At 50.8% G+C, this 23,058-nt stretch overlaps 1 protein-coding gene across 2 annotated transcripts in view; it reads right to left on the bottom strand.

Moving 5' to 3' along the window:
- Positions 1-952: 952 nt before the first annotated feature.
- BTBD11 (BTB domain containing 11) overlaps positions 953-23,058 on the bottom strand; it is a 299,557-nt gene continuing 277,451 nt past the window's right edge. For both annotated transcript variants that reach the window (XM_032416174.1, XM_032416175.1), the window contains 5 exons: positions 20,350-20,452; positions 18,522-18,595; positions 12,333-12,409; positions 10,400-10,513; positions 953-3,114 (listed from right to left, as the gene is read on the bottom strand). In XM_032416174.1, coding sequence (XP_032272065.1) covers positions 2,905-3,114; positions 10,400-10,513; positions 12,333-12,409; positions 18,522-18,595; positions 20,350-20,452 — 578 coding nt within the window. In that variant the 3' untranslated portion in view covers positions 953-2,904. The remainder of the gene's footprint in view (positions 3,115-10,399; positions 10,514-12,332; positions 12,410-18,521; positions 18,596-20,349; positions 20,453-23,058) is intronic.

Here is a 23,058-nt window from a genome sequence, read left to right as displayed (position 1 = left end):
CCCCCCCCCCCCCCCCCCCCCCCCCCCCGGTGTTAAGGGCCTCAGATGCTACGGGCTTCACTAAGGACTGAATGACAAAGCCTCCCGTCAGAGAAAAGGCAAAGTCGGTACCATACACTTGATCTTTGCAAAAGGATTAAATCAAATGGCGTACTCACCGAGGCCACACAGAGGGTGATGCACGGTCAAAAATAAATCGACCTTCTGTTCTCCAGGCCTGACTCAGAGTTCTGGCCCCCGGCACTCGGATACTTCTTAAAGAAACAGCTTGCCTGCTAAGCAGGGCCCAGGGGCTAGTGAGGTCAGCTGTTTACCAGGCCTCCCTGGCCCAGGCCTCCTTGCCCTGGCTTCCTGTAGGTCTTGTGGGTGAGCCAGGGGATATCAATCTCCACCCAGACCCGGGCTGGGCCAGAGCGGACCAGGTGGGGCCTTGGTTTGACCTCAGTGATGAGGATACCCAAGAAGAGAGCTGCTTGTCCCTCTGTGACCCCCCTCCACCCCAGAATGCTGCCACCACCACAAACATCAAGTCAGGCTGGCCCTCGGTGGGAGACACGCCATGTGGGGAGAACTTCTTTTTCTCCATTTTCCCACCCCCCAGAAAGCTTCCTTAAGGCACACAAGTGACAGCCAGAGCTAAACGCTCTGCAGGCCGATTAGCTGCATTAGGCCAGTGGCCGGGGTGGTGGCGCCTGTAAGTCCTCCAAGGGGGGGCACCCACAGGTGTATGCAGACCCGGGGGACTCGAGCCTGCACACCAACCTCTGCTTGACAGAGCGGACAGGTGGTGGCCCACTGCCAACAACACGAGCCCCTGTCTTTCACCTGGTGCCTTCATTTTCCTCGACTCTTTCTGCAGGGCCACATTTTCCAGTCTTTCAACTGAATGAAGTTCTCAGGCCCCACCTGCGGGGAAAGAGCTCGCTCGTACCACACACATGATGCGCGGCTTGGGAAAATCATTTAATGACAGAGAAAGCACACACCAGACTATAACAGAAGCCCGTCGGGAGTTGCCCCTGTACAACTCGGAGGCCAGAGGCCCCCAGCTAGCATAAGACATTCGCGGGGAAGTCCGTCGTGGTGGAGGGAACATCATACAGCATTTCTGAGAACACAGAGGAGGAAGGAGGCAGCGGTGACTCACGCACGGGCTGTGGATCTTCTGGAACGTGGCCTCCTCCGCAGGCAGTTTCTCTCTCCCCCCACCCACCCCCCCTTCTTCATCTGATGGTAGGGCCTGGGGAGGTTTGCAAATGACCAAGTAGGAGAGAGGCCTCGTGGATCCAAATCACTTGAGGGCCAATGATGTAGGCAGACGCGGCCCAGGCGCTCCATGGGTCACACCCATGTAACTTGGCATTAGTCCTCTGGACGGTGGCTCAGGGAGCAAGTACGATGGGTAACAGCAGCTTCTCTAGAGTCTAGGGTCTGGGCACGACTTCGCAAAGGCATGCTAGGAAAGAGGTTTACCCATGAGACTTTGCCAACCCCAAAGGCTAAAAGTCATTCTCGTTTCTAACTAGGTTTCAAATTAACGGACAAGAAAAAAAAAAAAAAGGCAGCAACTCAAAAATTACTTGGAATATTGTGGCACTTCACCAATCTCTTTTGCTTATAATATATGGCAGAGCAAAACGGAACCCTGTCGATATAAACTTTCATTACAGATAACCCTATAACTGTACACTCTCAGAATACAGAAAGAATCCTTCCTATCGTACATGTTTCATCTTTAAAAATAATCTAACATAGTCATATTATCTGGCTAGTAACAAACTATTAACATCTTCTGACAATACAGAGAAAACTTTGGGATTAACAGTAAATCCTCTGGCGTGCGCCCTCCCCACCCCCCATCAGCATCATCTATGAACACATTTCTGCAAAAGCATCCCAGAATCATTGTTAAAGGAAAGGAATATGTTCTAGTTTTCACCAAATGGATTTTTAGCAAGAAGTGATGGAACATTTTTTACCTTGGCAAAAATGAAGCACAAACATAACATTTCACTGGTTCGGGCCCATGCAAATGCATGTTTTGTTATGTGGAGGGTGTTTTATTCTCACCCCGAAATCACGATTAGCATGCACATTGTTTTCAACTATCAAGTTAGAGATAATTATTGGCAGTGCACCTCTCTGTGTAACCATGATCACTAAGGCAAGATTATTATTTTACCTTGTATAGACTATCAGCAATATCTTGTCAGATGCATGTTTATATAGTATAGACCTGCAACTTACTGTTTTTTTAAAAACAAAAACAAAAAACAAAACTCAAAACACAGATCCCTAAACACAATTCAATTGAAAATGAACTGTTAAGCTTTTAGAAATAGATTTTAAACTACAAGGCTGCCCTGTTTTTTTGTTTTGTTATGAACATTTTAAAAAGTTCCCACCCCTAAAAATTTGCCAAATTATTTCTTCGCTATTGGTAACAGTCTCGCGAATTCGCTACCATGGCTGACTCTCCCTGAACTGCAGTGACGAAGGTCCTTCATGGGAACACGACGCTCGTCAGGGTCAGACCAGTTACGTTCTCCAGCTCTCAACCAGCAACCCAGACGACCTTTAGTCCTCAATCCATCCACTGGACGGTGGTCCCGGCGACGGGTGTTTGACCGCCCCAGGGGTGCTTTCCGATGGGCTTGGCTTGGCTGCCCCATGTTGACCTTCGCGCGCTGGGCCCCACTGCCATCTGACCAGTGGCATGTCCTTTGTTTTTCAACAGGAACGCACGGGAGCTGAAATTGCTTATTTGAGAGAAGCTGAGGCAGTAGACAGCTCCTTGGCCTAGCCAAAAACAGACGCCAGGTGAACTTGGTATGTGTTTGTGAGAAGCCGATGCAGCAGCAGGATCTGGAAAGTCCCCGGGGACCGTTCCCTGCTCTGGGCGTTTCATACGACAGAACCTTTGGAAGAGGACAAGTGGATTGACTGAATCCTGATGGCCAACGTCCTCTGTAAGTCCTGGAGCACATCCTGGCCTGTCCCTTCGCCATTTTTGTCATAGAGGAGCTGCTTGAAGGCCTCGTTTTCGATGAGGACCATCATGTTTTTGAGAAAGTAGCCTTCACAGTACGCGGAGAGCTCTGTGACTCCAAGGAACTGTGGAGAGAGACAGGAAGCAGGAGGAGATTATGTTTCTGAAATGCACCTGGCTGCCTGCACGCCCATTAATGGAGAACAGTCGTGAAGGTAGACTGACGACAACAACGGCCCTGATTCTCTGCCCGTTGCTCTGTATTCGCCTAGAGGGCTGGGGCTCATTTCTCCGCGGCTTGGCCCTGTGACTTCCTCAGGCCAACAGCAGGGGGCAGCAGTGAGAGCTGCCAGTCCCGAGCTCGCTTTGAGGGGCCAGGTGTGGACTTCGCGCTCTTGCTCAGAACCCGGGCTCTGCGGCAGAACAGGCTCAGGCGAGCCTGCTTGGAGGGTGAGCGGCTCCAGGAAACTGAGAGGAGACAGGGACAGAGCCCAGCCAGGGTCACCAGAGCCAAGCACAGAGGACCAGCCAGCTGACTTCAGAAGCAAGGCCCGTGGAGACCAAAAGACAGAAGCCTTACAAGCTTTGGAAGCTGTAGAAAAGGTCTGAAGACGGCCAACCGACATATCCACATTTACTTCTGTGCCTCAAACATGAGTCCCTCCACCAGGCTCAGTGAGAGCCTGTCGACTCATGGGCTGAAAAGTGCTTACTGGTTTAACCCTTGGGTTCTGTGTTTCTTTGTTGTACCGTAGCTAACCCGCACATGAATGGAGTTGCAGACACAGCTCTAAGCTCTTCAAGTATTAACCCATTCGACTCTCACAGCAATCCCGAGTGGGCACGGACTACCTACGCCCTGGATTTACGGCAGTGGTTTCTCAACCGGGGGTGATTTTGCCTCCCAGGGGACATCTGGAAAAGCCTGGAGGCAGTCTGGTTGTCACAACTGGGTGGTGGTGGTGATGTCCGTACTATCGGCATCTAATGGGTGGAAGCCAGGGATGCTGCTAAAGCTCTCACGATGCACAGGACAGCCCCTGCCGCAGAGGATCCTGAAGCTCAAGCTGTCAGTGCCGAGGTTGAGAAAGTGATCTAGAGACGGGGTTCCTCACAGACTAAGCCAGTGGGGAAGGGATTATGTTGACCTAGCTCAGGGGCCAAGCCAAGGGCTTGGCAGATGGCAGACACTTAGTCTTTGTTGAATGTATGAGTGAACAGTTAACTAACAGAGTAACAGACTCACAGTGAACATTGACCGAGCGCTTACAATATGCCGAGCACCTTGCAAGGCACTTCGCGTGCATCATCTCATTTAATCTTCAACTTTCCTGGAGGCAGGCGTATTACCACCTCCAATTTACAGACGAGGAAACAGACAAGAAAGTAACTTACAAAAAAAATCATGCAGTGCGTCCAGGGCAGAACCAGGAACGGAACCCCGGTAATTCAATCCTTAAGGCTGTGTGCTTAACCACCAAGACATTGCCTCCAGCCTGACACCATTACTCAGAGGGTGGGTATTTAGCTGCATGCGTGTGCCTGGTGGAGGGACTCATGTTTGAGGCACAGAAGTAAATGTGGATATGTCGGCTGGCTGTCTTCAGACCTTTTCTACAGTTTCCAAAGCTTGTAAGTCTATCACAATGAACTGGATGCTCAGAAGTTGTTAAGTGCCCCTTGAGATGACATCCTGCTGCTTTATTTAGATGAATTATCTAAATCATCTAAATGCTGAATCATTCTTCTGAACTCCCTAATATCCTGTCCTTTAAACTAGAGATGCACTTTAAGTTGGTAGATGTGGAACGGTGCAATGATAATGAGCCAGTGCCAACAGGGTTTCAGTGGAATGAGCTGGAACACTTGGTTTCAAGTTGGGGCTCCCCCACCTTCCTGAATATGTGACCAGGGCTGGGTCACTTGGCCCCTAGCTTGCGTTCATCATTTTCAAAATGAGAATTAGGACACCAGCATCCCAAGTCTTGTTGGGATGATTTATGGCATGATTCTGTCATTTGTCACATTTAGGAGAGGCAGAGCTAAGGGAGGGGACTCTGGGATCTTTTCTTCCTTCTTTCCTTTTCCTTCCTTCCTTCCTACCTTCCTCCCTCCCTCCCTCCCTCCCTCCTTCCTTCCTTCCTTCCTTCCTTCCTTCCTTCCTTCCTTCCTTCCTGATTTACGGCTTTAGCCATCAGCTGTTGGGCAAGTATATAATCTCTCTTTGCCTCAAAATTCCTATCCGTAAAATGGGGATGATGATAATACCTACTTAATAGTCTGTTGTTGAGACTGAATGAGATAATGCAAGGAGTGTCAGAGTAACGGTCAACTGTAGTCAGCACTCACTGCTAGTTGTCATTGTAAATGTAAACTATCACTCTCCTTCTCACCAACTGGTATCCAGTGACCCACATGGACAAAGTACGTGGCCAGGGTGGGAGAAAGGGAACTGACTGTATCTATAGAACCTAGCCCAGGGGCGCCTGGGTGGCACAGTTGGTTGAGAATCTGACTCTTGGTTTTGGCTCAGGCAGGTCATGATCTCACGGTCGTGGGATTGAGCCCCACATCAGGCTCCGTGCTCAGTGGGGAATCTGCTTAAAGATTCTCCCCCTTTGCCCCTTCCCCCCACCAATAAATAAAAATACATTTTTTAAAAAAAGAACCTAGCCCAGCTAACTGGCCCTTAGAAGGACCAAGCCTGTAACCATGAACTCACTGACGCCATGTGCTAATTCACTGAGCCAACGGCAACTCTGTGTATAAAAACCACGTGCAACCTTATGCAAATCAAATCACTTTTCTGTGCCTCAGTTTCCCCAGTTATAGAATGAAGGGAATGAACCAGAGGCACCAGGTAATTATGAGGTCTCTGAGAGATCCAGAAGATGTGGTGAGGTTTATCAGGTGAGAGGGCTTGTTACCACCCAATGTTCACGTTGGGGCTGGGAGAGATCTTAGGAATGCTTTCATTCTTTCAACATGAACCCTGCTCTTAGAGTCACAGAGTAAAAGCCCTCACTGGACAGGCGGGGAAACTGAGGCTCAGAGTTGCCTATCTTTGATTCTGTGGACACAGAGAGCATCCCCCTTTACCACACCTGGCCATTCACTTTGTATACGAATGTCACTCAGCATAAGGTAGTGTAAGTGGAGAACAGTAAGTGTAAATGGAGAACAGTAAATACTTACATTTATATTTGGTGATATTTATTCAGTGGTGACTATACATCAGACCTTTGACTACCTCCACACAGCTAATTACTGACAGAACTGGGGTGGGGACTCTCATCTCCGGGACCAGTGGTTGGCAAACTGGGCCTGTGGGCAAAATCTGGCCCACTAACTGCTTCGGTAAATAAAGTTTTATTAGAACACAACCACATCCATCATTTACGTATCGTCTGCGGCTGCTTTCGTGTGACTGCGGCGGAGTCGAGGAGGTAAAACAGCAACCGTATGGCCTGTGTGGAAATATTCACCTGGCCTTCCACAGAAAAGTCTGCTGACCTCTGTCCCTAGACTATAATTTTTCAAGGGCAGAGACTATGTCTTACTAATTTATTATATTCTGATGAATACAGTTCCTGGTAAATAGTGCGTGCTCGATGAACACTAATGAATCCCCTGGGTTCCAAACCTGTTCTTTCTAGCACAGTGCACTGTTGAGCTTACTGCACTAGCTTAGATTCAATTTGATGAACCAGCCTATTCTTTTCCCCAGGTTGAAAGATAACCCGAAAGGGCCATCAGAAGCTCCAGGCAGCCCCCCCCCCTTTTTTTAAAGATTTTATTTATTTGTTAGAGAGGGAACACAAGCAGGGGAAGTGGGAGAGGGAGAAGCAGGCTTCCCGCGGAGCAGGGAGCCCGATGCGGGGCTCGATCCCAGGACCCTTTGATCATGACCTGAGCCAAAGGCAGACGCTTAACGACTGAGCCACCCAGGCGCCCCCCCAGGGCCCCTTTTTCATGACTGAATAGTTTGGAACAGCTTTGCCGGGGGAAAACAAGATGGCTAAGCCATGCATTTATGGGATGGTCTTCTCATCTGTATAAGATTCCACAGCTGTCTCAGTTAGATGTCATATAGAGATATTGTTGCCAAGGGCGTTGACATTTGGAGCATTGTTATTAGCGTGTAAATGCCTGTGTTTCCTGGGGTTCCAAACCCAGAGTTGGTTTCTTTCTTTTCCATCTTTTACTAAACTAGCCTCAATTTGCAGCCCAGTCTGCCAGGAATAGAACCCAGGCAGCATGTGATCATCAGTGGTGGGGCAGTACCCAGAGCACAGGGAAGCAGCACAGAGAAAGGGCACGGGCTGGCTGGCTTTGCCCTGCCCTCCATGCAAGTATCACGAGGGGCCGACTTTTGCATTGGAAACACAGCAGGATGTGGCCTGGGGGCCGCGGCAGTGGCTGGGGTGTGTAAAAGGCAAAGCTCTGGCTACAAAGGTGTATACGCCAAAGGGGCAGCTCCCTGCCAGAGGTATTCAAAGCCTGCAGCACACGTGTATTCCCAGCCTGGGCTCACACCGCATCCGGCTGCATTATTAAATACGAGAGCTACAGAAGCCGCTTGCCAAGGAGCCTGGAGTGATTAAAGTGGATCGCTGTCAAGAGGACGTGCCACGGCAAAGCCACTGGTGGATGCTGGGTTCACAGGGCACTTGGAGTGTCCATGGCCAGGGGAGGGGAAGAACTACAAGCTAATAATCAGGCTCTCCTCTTGGGTAGAGAGCAGCCTCTGGATGCTTTCCTGCAAAGTCATCAGTTTAAGATTAAAAAAAAAATGTACGGTGTCCTGAGAAACCAGATTTTGGTAAAACCTTCACTTAACTAAAATACCTGGTGCGTGTGTGTGCATGCGTGTGCGTGTGTGTGTGTAGGAAACAGCTTGTAGTTGTTGATTTACTGATGACCAATCAGAAGATCTTTTCTGAGTATCAACAATTATTGCACATATTTCAAACATTTATTAGGCCAGACAATAAACACAAAGTTAGGAACCTGTGCTTTGGAGTAAGACAAATCTAGACTTACACTTCTGGGTATATGCCCCAAAGAACTAAAAGCAGAGACTTGAACAGATATTTGTCCCCCACCCCCCCCCGGCATGTTCATAGCAGCATTATCCACAGTAGCCAAACAGTGGAAGCCATCTAAGTGTCCAATGACAGATGAATGGATAGACACAGTGTGGTCTCCCCATACAAGGAAATATTATTCAGCTTTAAAAAGAAATGAAATGGGACGCCTGGGTGGCTCAGTCGTTAGGCATCTGCCTTTGGCTCAGGTCAGGATCCCAGGGACCTGGGATCGAGTCCCACGTCAGGCTCCCTGCTCAGCGGGAAGCCTGCCTCTCCCTCTGCCTACCATTCCCCCTGCTTGTGCTCTCTCTCAAATAAATAAATAAAATCTTAAAAAAAATAAAAAGAAATGAAATTCTGACACATGCTACAGCATGGATGAACCTTGAGAACACTGTGCTAATGGAAATAAGCCAGTCACAAAGGGCCAATACTCCATGATCTCACTTACATAAGGTCCCTAGGGGAGTCAAATTCACAGAGATAGAAGGTTAAGTGGTGGTTTCAGGGGCTGAGGGGAGAGGGAAATGGGGACTTAGTGTTTTGTAGGTACAGAGTTTCAGTTTGGGAAGATGAAAAGCTCTGGAGACGGATGGTGGTGATGGTTGTACAACAGTGTGAATGTGCTTAATGCCCCTCAAATGGACACTTAATAAATGGTTAAAATGCTAAATTTCATGTTATGTGCATTTACTACAATAAAAAAAAATCTCCATAGCTGTGTGACCTTAAGCAAGTTACTTCACCTCTCTGTGCCTCAGTTTCCTTATTATGACATGGGACTAATGATAGTGTTTACCTAAAAGGGTTGCAGGGAGGGTTAAAAAGGAAGGTGTGTCAAGGCTCTTAGCACAGGCGACTGCACGCTAAAAGGGCCTGTTGAGTGTTGGCGTAAGAGAGAAAACATCTCAAAGGTAGCCTGAGTTTTCCCAAAAAGTGAGAGCATAATTCATGTCAGTTGTCACTCTACAGCACTGCGGATGTGGGAGATGTATCCTGAACCCCAGTCACACAGAACAAGACTTTTTTAATTCCTGCTCATAACTCATTTCATCGTTTCTTCTAGCAAATGCTAATATGCCTGTCCTGAGCACATGGGACCAAATGAAATGGCACCTGGACAAAGTATTTGAATTCTCTTGGTCCCAGTATCCCCACAGGTGACATGAATTGGATGAGGTCAGTAGCCCCCCAACACTGGAGTCAAGACTGGCCTTAGGGCAGAAGTCACAACAGGGACCCCAGGAGCTTGTTATATAGATTCCTGGGGCACCTGGCTGGCTCAGTCTATTAAGTGCCTGACTCTTGATTTCAGCTCAGGTCATGATCTCTTGGTTGTGAGATCGAGCCCCACATCGGGCTCTGCATTCAGCTTGGAGTCTGCTTCAGATTCTCTCTACCTCTCCCCCTCCCCCCCCCTCACATGCTCTCTCACTCTAAAATAAATAAATCTTTAAAAAAATATATACAGATTCCTGAGGCCCACTGCAGAGACCACTGGGGGGTAGAGGGCTAAAGATTCCAGACTCTCCCCAGGTGATTCTGATTAGGTGTTGGGTCCACCTGACCAGGAGGACCCCTTGGGGGTCTCCAGGGCTGTTCTCAACCTTGGCCATAACTGAAATCACCTGGGAAGCTCTGGAAAATACCTTTTCCCAGGCTCCACCCCCAGAGGCAGATTTAAATGGTCTTTGATAGGCCCCAGGCATAGGGATTTTAAGTGAGTGCCCAGGTGATTCTCCTGTGTAGTCAGTTCTAGAACAGTGTGGTACTCACCCTTGAGCATGCACCAGAGTCACCTGGAGGGCTTGCAAAGCCATAGATGGTGGGCCTCTCCCCCAGAGTTTCTGGTTCAGGGGGTCTGGGATGGGACTCTAGAATATACATTTCTAACAAGTTCCCCGAAGAGGCTGATGTTTCTGGATTGGAGAACACACCTGGAGAGCCACTGTTCCAGAACCTTGCTACTCAAGGTGTGGCTTAGACCAGCAGCAGAGGCTTCACCTGGGAGCTTGTTAGAAACGCAGACCAGGGCCCACCTGGGGGTCTGCTGAGTCAGGGTCTGCGACGTGATTCAAGTGCACATTTGCGTTCGAGAAGCACTGTTTCAGAAATAACTCTGCTTTTGAAACTTCCTGCTCTCACTGTATTCTGGAGGGGTGAGATGAAGGGCAAGGCATCTTTTCTAGAGCGGGAGGCCGAGGGGGGAGGAATGCAGGCAGCTCAGCCTGGAGTGGGCAGGCCAGCATCATCAGCTCTCTGCCCCGAGCCACTTCGGTCCACGGCGCATGCTCCGGGCAGCCCGGGCAGGATTGATTACCTTGGCGTGATTGTAAATATCCACACAGTTGTCAGTGTTAATGCTCTTTGCGCAGATAATCTCACAGTGTCGCTGCAAAGCCTCCAGCTGGAAAAATTTAGCGGCAGACAGAAGCTAAAAATCATAAGAAGAGCCTGTTAGAGGTTGGGAGGTGGAAATAAAGGGAGGACAGTGGGGAAAATCCTCATTTTTCCAGAGATGTCCCAAGGAGAAGGGCTGGGAGCACAGGTGTGGGTCTGTCACTTTAAAGCACAAAGGAAACCCTAGAAAATGAGACACAGGGATAGAACTCTGTTGCGGAGGAAGATGGCCAAGGGGAAGGGGCTGAAGGGAACCAGATTCACAGCTATTCTAGCGGGAGGTCAAGCAAAAATGCTTACAGTTGCCGTGTCCAGAAATAAGGAAATAAGGGTGAACGCCCTTAGTTAGCAAGATGGACATGGATGCGGCTCACTCCCTCTGTTCAACCAGGTGTCCACACAAAGGTCACCTCGGAGAAGCCTCCCGGACCATGCCACCTTGGGTCACCTCCCTCCGTCACTGTCTGGCTTCCTTACCCGGCCTCAGTCGTCCTCCGAGCCCTTCTCCCAGCAGACATGATGTCATGCCTGTCGCCCTCAGAGAGCCCGAGAGGGCAGGGGTCTCTGTCCCTTTGCATACTGCCGTGGCAGCCCCTGAGAGGTCAAAGGGACTGACTTTGTGAGGAAAGGATGGGGGCGGGGGTGGGGGCAGGGGGAGCTGCTTTTTGGTGACAAGCTCTTCTGCATTATTTATGTGATTTACATGTGCGTTCGTTATTTCGATTTTAAAATAAAAACAAATGTGACAAAAGAGCCCACGTCCTCAGATGGTAGCTTGGTCTGCAGGTGGAGAAGCGTCAGAGGCGCGGTCCAGAGAAACGAGAGAGGAACTGTGGGGGGGGGGGGGGGGGGGGGGGGGCGATGGCCGTGGAAGGGTTTGCGGAGTCCGAAGGGAAGGATAAATGGGCCACCCAGTGAATACACAGCCCTTACAGAATATCCCCAGGTGCCAGGCATCGTTCTAGGCACCTTGTTATATAATCTTACAATCTTAAAAACCCAATGAGGTAGATCTTGTTATTCCCATTTCCAGGTGAGGAAACTGAGGCTCAGAGAGTTTAAATAATGCCCAAGATCACACAGCTCAGAAGGGGAAGAGCCTGGATCGAAACCCCGATTGGCCCAGAGTCTGTGTTTTCACCAGTGGGGGGTTACCTTTTGAAGGACTGATAGCGCTCTGACATCTCTAATCAGCCAGGCACCCTGGACTTTGGACATCTGAATGGGATCCTGGCTCCTTTGCTCGGGATTCCCAGAGTGATTTTGGCTTCTGGTAGGAAAACCGACAAGGGCTCCACTTTGAGGAAGGGGCAGGGACTCTTGGCCTTGGGCAGAAGGGAGCAGAAACAAGGCTCCTGGACTCAGAAGGGGAGGACAGGCTTGACGGAGAGGTAGGCAGCAGGTAGGGGGGAGCCAAAGAGACTTGGGAAGAAGGGAGAGTCATCCTGAGCCCTTATAATCGGCTCCCAGCATCCGCATCAATGGACACATTGTGATTTAAGGAATGTTTTCTGATGCTAGAAGTCACCGAGGATAGCTCCTGATGTTTGCGCCCCAGCTGTGCCTAGAGTAGAGCTGGCCTCAGCCTCCCCAGTAAACTTCCCGTACCCCGCCCCAAAGCCAATTAATGTTGGATTTTGCAGAGTTGCTATTGCAAGTGCACCAAGCACCCTGGTTTTCCAGGAAGGGGCTCTGCTGAGAAGCCCTCGGGAGGCCCAAGGAGGCAGGCAGGACCCCAAAGTCTGCACCCAAGTGAAAACCCAACACAGGTCCCCCCCAGACACTGCCAACACATGTCGGTGCCCTGAGTTTACAGAGATGCCACCCACCCAATAGCACAACAGATGCCTTACCTCCATTATCTCGTTGTTTTTAATGAGCAGTGACTCTGGGCCACCATGGTAGAGATACTGCATGACCAGCTGGAAGAAAGGACACAGAGAGCAGAGCGTCAGTCTGGGGTCAGCACACAGACACAATCCTCTTACAGCCGGGTAGTCTGTGCGTCCCTCTAGAACATCTGCTCTTGCTGGATCGCTGCCTTATGGGAGAAGTTCCACTTAGGACACATTTCCTAGTTGGATAGTTTTCCTTATCGCGTGCTGCCATTTGTCTCCCTGTGGTTCTGCTGGGTTCCAGGTGCACCCCCAGCTCTGCTCTCCATCTAGAGATGGCAATCAGCGCTCTCCCCTCCCACCTCCCACCCCATCCGGCTGTCCCCAAAACACTTGGCTTGAAGAGCCTGCACCAGCGGCTGTTCCCCTCTGGGAGCATGGCCCGGTTTGACTAGACCATTCTTACTTAAATCCCAGAGAGAGACTCTGGGCTACCACAGGACTACCTGATCCGGGACGAAGCTGTCAGGGGTCGGGGGTTTCAATATCTCGTTGATGGTGTGAGCAGTCCGAGCCAGGCTGTGCTCTGTTCATGTGATTCAGGAGGCCTGAATGGTGTGCCAAGTCCCAGAGCTTTGCCAACTGGTGTCCCTTTAGAACGAGGTCCCCGGATGTGCAGAACTGGCCGCCACCACTTCCCATGAAGCTGTTAATTTTTTAGGTGGTGCGTAGGCTTTCCAAATGGGCATGGTCTTCTCCACCATCGTCCTCTGCCTGCCTTATGACACACGGACGCCCTGTCTGGCCCCACGGCAGCTGTGCTGGAAACATCTGTAGACTGGCTACATCCCATCTCTGGGCACTTGTAAAATGAGGCCCTGGGGCTGGGCTGTGCGCTGCGGTCCCTGCAGGCTCCAGTGGGTCTGTGGCCACCAGAGGGCAGTGGTGAAGGGCAAGGACCCTGCACTCGGGCTGCCTCAGTTTCCAATCAGGCTCTGCCACTTAAACACTGGGTGACCTGAATTAGGTTAGGCTCTCTGTGCCTCAGTTTCATCATCTGTAAAGTGGGGCTAACATTACATACCTCATGTGATGAGGATTACACGACATGGAACAGGCCTAGGAGGGGCCTGGCACGTGGCAAGAACTCAGTAAATGTTGGCTCTGATTTTTCTGAGGTGGAAACATCTTTCTCCAGTAGTGCCTCTGCTTGTGTTTTCACTCAGGTCATTCGAGGTCCTTTGTGACTGATCTCAATCTACCTTTTGCATGTGTGTTTACAAGTAATAGTTTTCTTAAAAAAATACAGTGTTTACAGCTTTACTGAGCTATATTTCACATAGTGCAAACTGCTTCTGTTTAAAGTGCGCAGGTCAGTGGTTTTAGTGGATTCACGATGTTGTGCGACCGTCCCACTGTCTAATTTCAGAACATTTCCAACACCTCTAGGAGAAACCCTGTGCCCATTTCCCACTGTTCCCATTTCCTCCTGGGCCAGTCCTGACACCCACGGTGGATGTGCCCGCTCTGGACATTTCATATGAGGGGAATCCTACAACAGGTGCTCTTTGGTCTGGCTGCATCCCATTTTCAAGGTTCACCTTCGTTGTCACAGATCTCTCCTTCATTCTTTTTTATTGCTGAACAACGTACCGCATTTTGTGTATCCTTTCATCAGCCTGGGGACATTTGGACTGTTCCCAACTTTTTTGCTGTTCGGAATCCGGCGGCTATGGATCAGTGTACTTTTTCCGATCTCATCTGCCACTCTGCCCTTCTCTCTCCTCCTAATCGCGACAGCATCTACCTTTTATAGTCTGACCACTCCCAACCACTTGCCTTTAACCGAACCTACCACCACTTTCGGTCCCACGCTTTTGCCCAAGCTGTTCCCTCTGCCCGGATTCTCCATCTGTTGAACTCGGCCCCCTCTTTTGGGATCTAGCTCAGTGGTCACATTGCTGAAGCCTTCTCAGATCTGCTAGCTGCAGCCTGAGGCTGGGCAGCACCTCATCCACGACTGCAGTGTGACTTCCCACTAGAGCTCGAGGGCACCGGCGGGGGCGGCCCATCTCTGCGTTCCCGCGCCTGGCACAGAGCCTGCGCTCGGCAAGCGCACTTTAAACAGAAACACGAGCCCTCTCCTTTCCTTCTGTGTTTGAGCCTCTGTGTGCTGACTGTGGGCTGCCGCGACGACCCGCCTGTCGCCGAGATGGCGGTGTTTGACAGTAGTGGCCGAGACTTTGTGAAAGGATCACACGGCCTCGGGTCCCCCCCCAACCCCCATGCTGATGGCTCATGGGCATCTAAAATGCCACGTCAGCGAATGGTGGGATCCCGTTCTTACAAACGTCAACGGATTCCCCTGGCGCCTCTCTTTTATAATGGCCAAACCAATAACAACAACAATAAGACCCGTAACAGCAACTGCCCCGAACACAGGGCCTCTCCGTTTACAAAGCACTGCTCCATTGTGTCATCTCATTTACTCAGGGTCAGGCTGTGGACTGAAAATGCCTCTCCTTTAGCGGATGGAGATCCTGGGGCTAATGGGATTTAAATTGGGCTGTCCCTTTCCGCCTTCGGACTCTGCCAACACAGGCCTTTTCTGCAAGGGGGCAAAACGAAGCCTTATGAGGCCAAAGGGCCTGTTTATGGAGTTGTTTCTCCTGGCAGCTGACACCTGCATGAAGCCCTCAGTTCATCGGCATCCACGGCCTCCCGGAGGCCCCAGGTGCGGCCTCGGCTGCATCCAGCGCTCACCTGCGTGTGATGCTAAACAGTCTTGCGGGGAGGAAACGCAAGGCAGTCTCATTTACTAAAATTCTTCTGTCGGCATGGAAGTGAAGTGAACGGGCCCCTGGGAGCCTCCTTCTGGGTTGGATTCAGCCCTCCTCAGCCCATTTCAAGCCACAAATGAGGCTTTTCTTCTTTTATGGGGAAGGGGCAAGCACACAGAGAATTCCCCGGGGTCTGCTAAATCGTCTCTCCTCGTTACAGTAACTTGAGGCTAATGTGGCCAGGAAACCTTTCCCAGTCAAAAGCAATTACAGGCCTCGGAGTCCTCTGGGGCCGAGCTTTCCCACATAGGGCTCTCATTCAATGGATCTGCATGGCAAACACGGATTGAATGCCTACTACAAGGTTCTTATTACAGGAACCTCCCCAATTAGTTCCAGGCTTTATGGCTCAAGTGCCCCCTTCACGGGCACTCAGGAGAGGTGGGGAGGTGTGCATTTTCCAGCACTTAGCTCATGCTCAGACTCTAATGGGCCTACGATTCTTTCCTCAGGGCTGGGTGAGGTTTGGGGAGGGCCCAAGTCCCCACAGTAGGGAGGCAGTTAGGAGATCAGGTCTGGGAGTCAGCCAGGCCTGGCTCCGAACCTCAGTGTGGCTGTGATGAGCAGCCTGAGCTTGGGCCACTTCCTTCCCCTCTCTGGGTCTGTGTCCTGGGGCAGCTGGAAGGATGGAATAAGGTGACATATAGCAGTGGTTCTTAGATCGGGGTCCCTGGACCGGCAGCATCACCTGGGTTCTTGTAAGAAATATAAATTCTTGGGGCCCCAGTCCAGGCCCACAGAATCTGGAACTCTGGGGGCGGGGCCCAGGACTCTGCATTTCAACTTTTGTGTCTTATCAAGCCAACCCCTTCTTCCTCTGCCCTGGAGATTCTGGTACCTGCTCAAGGTGGAGAACCACCGTAGTATGGAGAATGGTTTCTCCACCTTGGCTGCACTCTGGGACAAGGGGAGGAAGGCAGAAACTTCAACATGCTGATGCCTGGGCCCCAGCCCAGGTGCTGATGGATGGCCTGGGCATGGGAAATTTTTAAAGCCCCCCCCTGTGACTCCAGTGTCCAGCAGGGGCTGAGAAGCACTGGCTTTGAGGCTGACATATAGCCAGCGTTTAAGAAATGGGAGCTGATCTTACCACTGTGCCCCTTTAGGAAGGGGATTCCAGAACCACGTGTCCAGGCTTTGACACCAGATGGACTGGGTTCCAATCCTGACTCTGTCCCTAAGTAGCACTAAGACTGGGGCAAAGGATTTAAGTTTTCTGAGCCTCAGTTTCTTCATTTCTAAAACTGGCAAGAAAAATCCAGATAGGGGCGCCTGGGTGGCTCAGTCGTTAAGCGTCTGCCTTCGGCTCAGGTCATGATCCCAGGGTCCTGGGATCGAGCCTCGCGTCGGGCTCCCTGCTCGTCAGGAAGCCTGCTTCTCCCTCTCCCTCTGCCCCTGCTTGTGTTCCCTCTCTCGCTATGTCTCTCTCTGTCAAATAAATAAATAAAATCTTTAAAAAAAAATCCAGATAACCACGGGTGAGCAGAGGTCAGTGTCTCATTCATAGTTGGAGCCCCACAGAGGTTTCTTCACTGTCCTCCCACTGCGAATCCTAAAGCAAAGCAGCAGTTCTTCTGGAAAACTTCAAACTCCACAGCCACCACCGTTCCAGAAAGGGCTGTGGCTACTTGGCTGTCAGCAAGAAATGTGGTGAGGGGCTGGGGTGAGAGGCTGGGCGCAGGGGTGTGCCAATGCCCTAGTCCCAGCTGGGGCTCCAGCCTCCTCGCTGCGCGCCTCCCCCCCTCTCCCCCCGCCTGGTGGGATGGCTCACCGAGACTGGCCTTGTCCTTGGAAACCTCTTTCGCCCTTTCCCCCACGGTCAGTCCAAAGTAACCTATTCTACAGGGCCTTGTGCTGAGTAGGGAGGTGGTTTACCAGTTACGGCTCAGAAAAACAAAAACCCACTTAAAAGTTGCCAAGTTGAATGCTTCCTCGCATTGTCCTACTTGCTAATCTCTGCAAGAACCCATGACCTAGAGGTGATAATGATTAACTTGTTAAAAATGGAGAAAATGAGGCTCAGAGAAGAGTGCCTTGCCCATAGTTACTTGGGAAGGATTCTTTCTTTTGAAGTTTCAGCATAACCAAAGAAATGCATCTCTAATGGTGGAGATGCAGGCACCTCAACAGGCTTTAGGGCCTGGTGTGAGGGTATGGTGGCTTCCTGGCAGCTCTCTGGACAGCAGGATCTGGGGGACCAGGGTCAAGGGCGGAGGAAAGAACCACCATCTGGCCTACCTTCTCCTGACTTGGCTCATACTACGTGGTCCCAGGGAGTCTTTTCAATCTCCAATATACCTTAGGACCTGTCCGAATAGACTGATAATCACTTGCCCTCAAACACACCGCATGACTTCCCACTACTGTGCCTTTGTTTATGCTGTTCCACCCTCTGTGGTACCCCTCTCTCCCATCCACCAGATGAGGAAAGGAGCCTTGGAAGGGCTGGGGAATTGCCCAAGGCCCCGTGATAGACACTGATTTTAAACAGGAAAATGCCGCTCTTCAGTCCTGGACTGCAGCTCTGTCCTCCCAAGTCCAGATCAGGAGCCTTGCCCTGCTACGCTGGTCACAGCCAGCCTCGTCCCCCATCCCCCATGATCTCTGAGCGGTCTCCACACCCCTCTTGGAGCATGAGTCCCCCACGGACCTGCCCGAGCTTCAGCCACCTGTGTGCTCTTCCCAGAGCTGTGCTTCCTGAGCTGAACTGCAGGAACAAGATCCTGCTCAGAATCCCACAGATTCCAGCCCCGGGGTCCCCCACATCGTCGGCTCACTAACCCTGGCAGGTGGGAGGACAGCACGTCTTTAAAAGTCTGCTGGCTTCTGATCACACTAGGCTCAACCACAGCTCTGGGACCTCATCCCTGCTGTTCTCTGCCAAGCATCTCCTAACCCCCTTTTTTAAGCCCTAAGCCTTCCTATGGTTCCCCAACTTCTCCGCAGCCTTCACTATTCCAGCTAATGCCTCATCAGGAGGCCTTCTCTGATTTCCCTAGTCTGAGTTGCCGGAGCACGTTGGCTCCCCACCCTTTCTTTCCTGCCCATCCCCACATTATACTGTAGGAGATTAGTTACTCAGAGTTACCCCCTCTGGACTGTGGGGCCCCAGGGGAGGAAGGTCATTTATCCTTGTGTCCCCAGGTCCCAGCAGAGTGCTAGGTATACAGTAAGTGCTCAATAAGTGCTGTAGGGATAAAACGATGGTAAACTGGAAGGGGTGGGAGAAGGGGCCCAGAGTCAGGGGACTGATGACTCTACAGTAGCCAAACCACAGGTGGATGTCTGCAGGGAAGGCCCGTGCCTTGTGCCCGCCAGCATGACGTTCCAGGCCACGGGGGGACGGGGGGGGGCTCACCCGGAAAAATGGGGTACTTCCCGTAACCGATCTCTATGCAGGTGCTGTCATTTGTTGGTTTGCTGGACAGGAGCGCTTTGAACCTGAACAAGGACACAAGAAGGGAGATAAAAAGACCCACAAACACATCTATGGTTTGCAAAAAACTCCACTCTCTGATGAGAGAGACACATAAAATCCTGTATTCCCCCCACTTTGCAATACATTAATGATATAGCCACAGATGTCCTAATGCGACCGCCACCCCAGTATGATGTCATACTTGAATCTGAAGTTACAGCTTTATTACTTTTTTTAAAGTTTTTTATTTAAGTAATCTCTCCGCGCAACGCGGGGCTTGAACTCACCACCCCTGAGATCAGAGTTGCATGCTCTTCCGACGTGAGCCAGCCAGGCTCCCCTGAACCACTATTTTTAACTTTAAAGTTTTAACTTCAGGGGTGCCTGGCTGGGAACACATCGATACACCTTTAGGAATAAGCTAAGCTGTGTCTCTTTTCTTAAACTTTTAATTTTGAAATAGTGATAGATTTGCAGACGAAGTGTAAAGACAATACAGAGCTCCTCTACGCCCTCCGCCCAGCTTCCCCTGATGGTAGCGTCCTACACATCCATGGCCGTCAAAACTAAGAAATTACCCCTGGGACAACATCTCTCCTGCTTTTCTATGCATCGTAATGGAGAACCATGTAAGGCACAGCATATTTTTCTCGTGGTGGCAGAGCAGACATCTGGGGCTTGTATTTGGCTTTGGGGGTAGGCAGTGGGAGGCCAGGGGAACCCAGGGAGTGCTGGTCACACAGGTTCATCAGCAAACATTCTGGAAGTAGGTTCCATTTCTGGGTACGCAGTGTCCTCACCCCTCCGCTTACGCCGGCGGCCTCCTCATCTCCGGCCTCTCCTTTCTCCTCTGCGCACCTTCACTGATCCCAGTTCAGGTCTTTGGATAATGTGGTTCTAAATGGTCAACTCATTTCAACTCAGATCGAAAGGACAAAGGGCAGTTGCAGAGCTGTCAGGGAGGGGGCTATGCCGTTGTTGGGTCCACAGTTAGGGAAAAGTCAGGTTCAAGACCTGTGTATTTGGGGTGGCTTATGCCAGAGTTCTGGGATATTTGGAGAGCAGGCCTGAGACGTTTCAGGCTGAGGGCACTGGGCCGGGGGGAGCTAAAATCCCATCCACACTCTGCTCCAAAGCTCTGTGCCTGGTACATACTCTGTGTGCCCAGAGGAATGGCTGCCCTTGCCTGAGTCACAAAGGCACTGCTGTTTAAGCCAGAGGCTGCTCTGTACTTTACGACTGTGGTAAAAAACACATAATAGAAAAATTACCGTCTTAACCATTTTAAGCATACAGAGATGTTAAGTGTATTCACACTGTTGTGCAACCAATCTCCAGAACCTACTCTGGACGCATTAAACAACAACTCCCCACCCTCCCCTGCCCCCAGCCCCAGGCAACCAGCATCCTACTTTCTGTCCCTATGAAGCTGACTGCTCTAGGTACTGCCTATAAATAGAATCATACACTATCTTTTCGTGACTGGCTTATTTCTTTGCATAATGTCCCCACAGCTCATCATGTTGTAGCATTTGTCAAAACTGCCTTCCTTTTTAAGGCTAAATAAAATATGTATATGCCACATTTTGTGTATCCGTTCATCTACCGATGGACATTTGGGTGGCTTCTACTTTTTAGCTGCTCTGAAGAATGCTGGTGTGAGCACGGGTGCACGAATGCCCTCTGCTCTTGAATTCTTGATTTTGAAAAAGTAATCTTCCCGTCTAGGGAAGGTAACCCCCAAAATTGAATTTCAGAGAACTATTACAGTACATACCTGGGAGAGGCCGTGAATAACAACACTTTGTGAGCGTAAAACGGTCTTCCTTCTACCAGAAAGGTAACATCGGACATTTCTTTATTGTTAAGGAAATGAGGATCTAGAATAGGAAGGGGAAAGAGTGTAGCTTTAGTGGAGAGAAGGGTGAAGTTTGCATTCCTTTTCTGGAAAGCGCCAAGAAAAGCTAACAGGGAAACCATGGGGATAAGATACTCATTGGCGAGACAGTGAGCCAACAGGGGACAGAACCAATCAAAGGAGCACTCAAATCGCGGAAATTCACTTTTGCATTGGAAATCTTCATAGCTTAGTTGTGATTAAAAGTAGCATCTCCTCAGAGGAGACCTATCCCCAGCCTGATGCAGATGACTTTTGGATGTGAAAGGTAAAGGTATGCCCACCTTGCCTCTGAAGAATGCCACCCCCCACCTTAGCTCCTCCTTCTTGGGCTCAGGGCCCTCCCTGCCTGATGGATAGGGGTTTTCCAGGTGATTTGAAATCCAAGCGCTTCTCTCCCAGTGTCAGAGGCACGCGAACCAGTTCCCTGCTCTCGTCTCCAACAATAACAAAGAAGGTAGAGCTGGTACTTACTGAGCCCTCAGGACGCGCCAGGCACTGTGCAAGCTGGCCCGCACATGCGCAAACGCGCTGGGTCCCGGGAGACAGGGACCACTGTCCGTTGTGCAGCTGGGGAAGCAGGCACACAGACGTTCAAGCCAGTGACAGGTGGAGGAGCCAGGATTTGAACTCGGGCATTCGGATTGGAGCGCCGGCCTTGTTCAACACTAGGATCCTCCCCGCCTCCCCCCTGCCCCCCCCACCCCGATTTGCCTGTCACTTTAGCCACGGAGACCCGGAGCTCCTGAAGGTGCCAGTCTGTCCTCAGCTCAGGGCTTCTGCTGCTTGGGAACATCCACTAACATCCCTGCCCCGACTGGCTTCGGCCCCGCTCAGGTCCTAAGTCAGTCCGGACACAGGGTCAAGGGCAAGGTGGGTCTAACCTCTGGTGGGGCTTCCTCTTAGGTCTGCCCTGAGCCCACCTGGGCTGCGCTGCCCCAGGGAGGGTCTTTAGAAGACTCTAAATGGAAGATGACCTCTCTGGGGGCATCTGCACCCAAGCTCCCCAGCCTGAGGATGCACTGCATTCTCAGCTCAGGTGAAGAAGATTCTTTCTGCAAAATGTGCCTTGCCCAGTGCTTCTGGTCCCATGAATGGCACCACCATCTATCCGCTGCCCAAGCCAGGGATTCAAAGGCAACAGGACACCTTCCTCTCCTGGGCTTACCCAGACCCAGTCTATCACAAACACTGTCTTCTCTTCCTCCTAAGTGTGTCTCAATTCCCCCATTTCTCTCCATCCCTAATGCTGCAGCCCTCCCTAGGGCCACCACATGGTCTCTTGTCTGGGGACCTGCAGGAGCCTCTTTGGTCTCTGCCTCCACTCTTGGCCCCTCAATCTGATGGTCCACCTCACCACAGTCATCTTTCCTAAAGGCAGATCTGATCACACCCCTCCTCTGCTATAAACCTTTCCATAGCTCCCCAGCGCTCCCAGGATAGAGTCCAAACTTCTTAACAAGGCTCCTGGTGACTGGGCTCCCGCTCCCTTCTCTGGCCTCTCCCCAGTCACATCCCCCTGTCAACCAGCATGTGTGCTGAGCCACACCAGTGCTATATGCTCTCAGCTCTGGCCCTTCACCTGCTGTTCCTTCTACGCAGAACACTCTTCCAACCCCTTCCAAACCTGGTTCACCCATGTGGTCTTCAAGCTTCAGTGCAGACACCTTCCATCACTAAGCCTTGCCTGATTCCCCCACCCTCCTCAGACTGACCAAGTATCCCCCACCTGTGCTCTCACGGCACCTGTACGGCCCCTGGGGTGGGCTCTGAAGCCAGAACTCTCAGCTGTGTGACCTTCAGCAAGTTGTTTAACCTCTCTGAGCCTCTCTCTCCCCTTCTGTTTAATGGGTGATACTCACTGTACATCTACATCTGAGTTTCAGTGAGCATTAAGTGAATTTTTGCAAAGCACTTAGCAACATGGCTGACACACAGCACTCCTCTTGATAAACATGACCATCATAGTAGATGCTTCATTAATATTTTTTTGAATGAGCGTAAGAATGCCTTGACCCTTGTTTCACAGTCTTGTTCTTAAAACCTTGCGGGGGACATCAGACCCCTTCTTAGCCTGGGGACCCGCTTGTTGCTGGGCCTCGCCCAGGGCTTAAAGGGCTGTCCTGAAATGAAACTCTAGCTGCTTCCTTTGGCTGGGTTTAGGCTGTCCTAACCATTGGGGGTGGGGACCAACCCCCTGGATTCCTGGGGGCCATGATCCCAGCTGCTGAGCCCACCCTGACAGTTGTATCTTGGATCCCTGGCCTGGCCCCATTTTGCCCAGACCCTGCTGTTACTTGGACCCAGAATTTGCCATCCTGGCAGACTCTCCTCTTCCATCCCTCGAAGGTGGGGTGGCCCCTCAGTCCCTATGCGGCCCCATAAGGTGGCCCTCTGTTCATATTTCTGTCGCTACATATAGCTACTCACTTCTTCCCTTTAAAAAAAGTTTTAACTTAGAACATATCAAAAAAGCATAAAACAGTCAAAATCACTTGTAATCCCACTATCATTAAAATATTTTATTGAAAAAACTCACTTCTAAACAACCCAGATGAAGAGAAGAGAGGCCACAGGAGAAGTCCTTGG

The sequence above is a fragment of the Phoca vitulina genome, unplaced genomic scaffold (genome assembly GCF_004348235.1).
Source record: "Phoca vitulina isolate PV1807 unplaced genomic scaffold, GSC_HSeal_1.0 scaffold19, whole genome shotgun sequence".
Taxonomy (NCBI): domain Eukaryota; kingdom Metazoa; phylum Chordata; class Mammalia; order Carnivora; family Phocidae; genus Phoca; species Phoca vitulina.
This window is presented reverse-complemented; position numbering and strand designations above follow the sequence as displayed.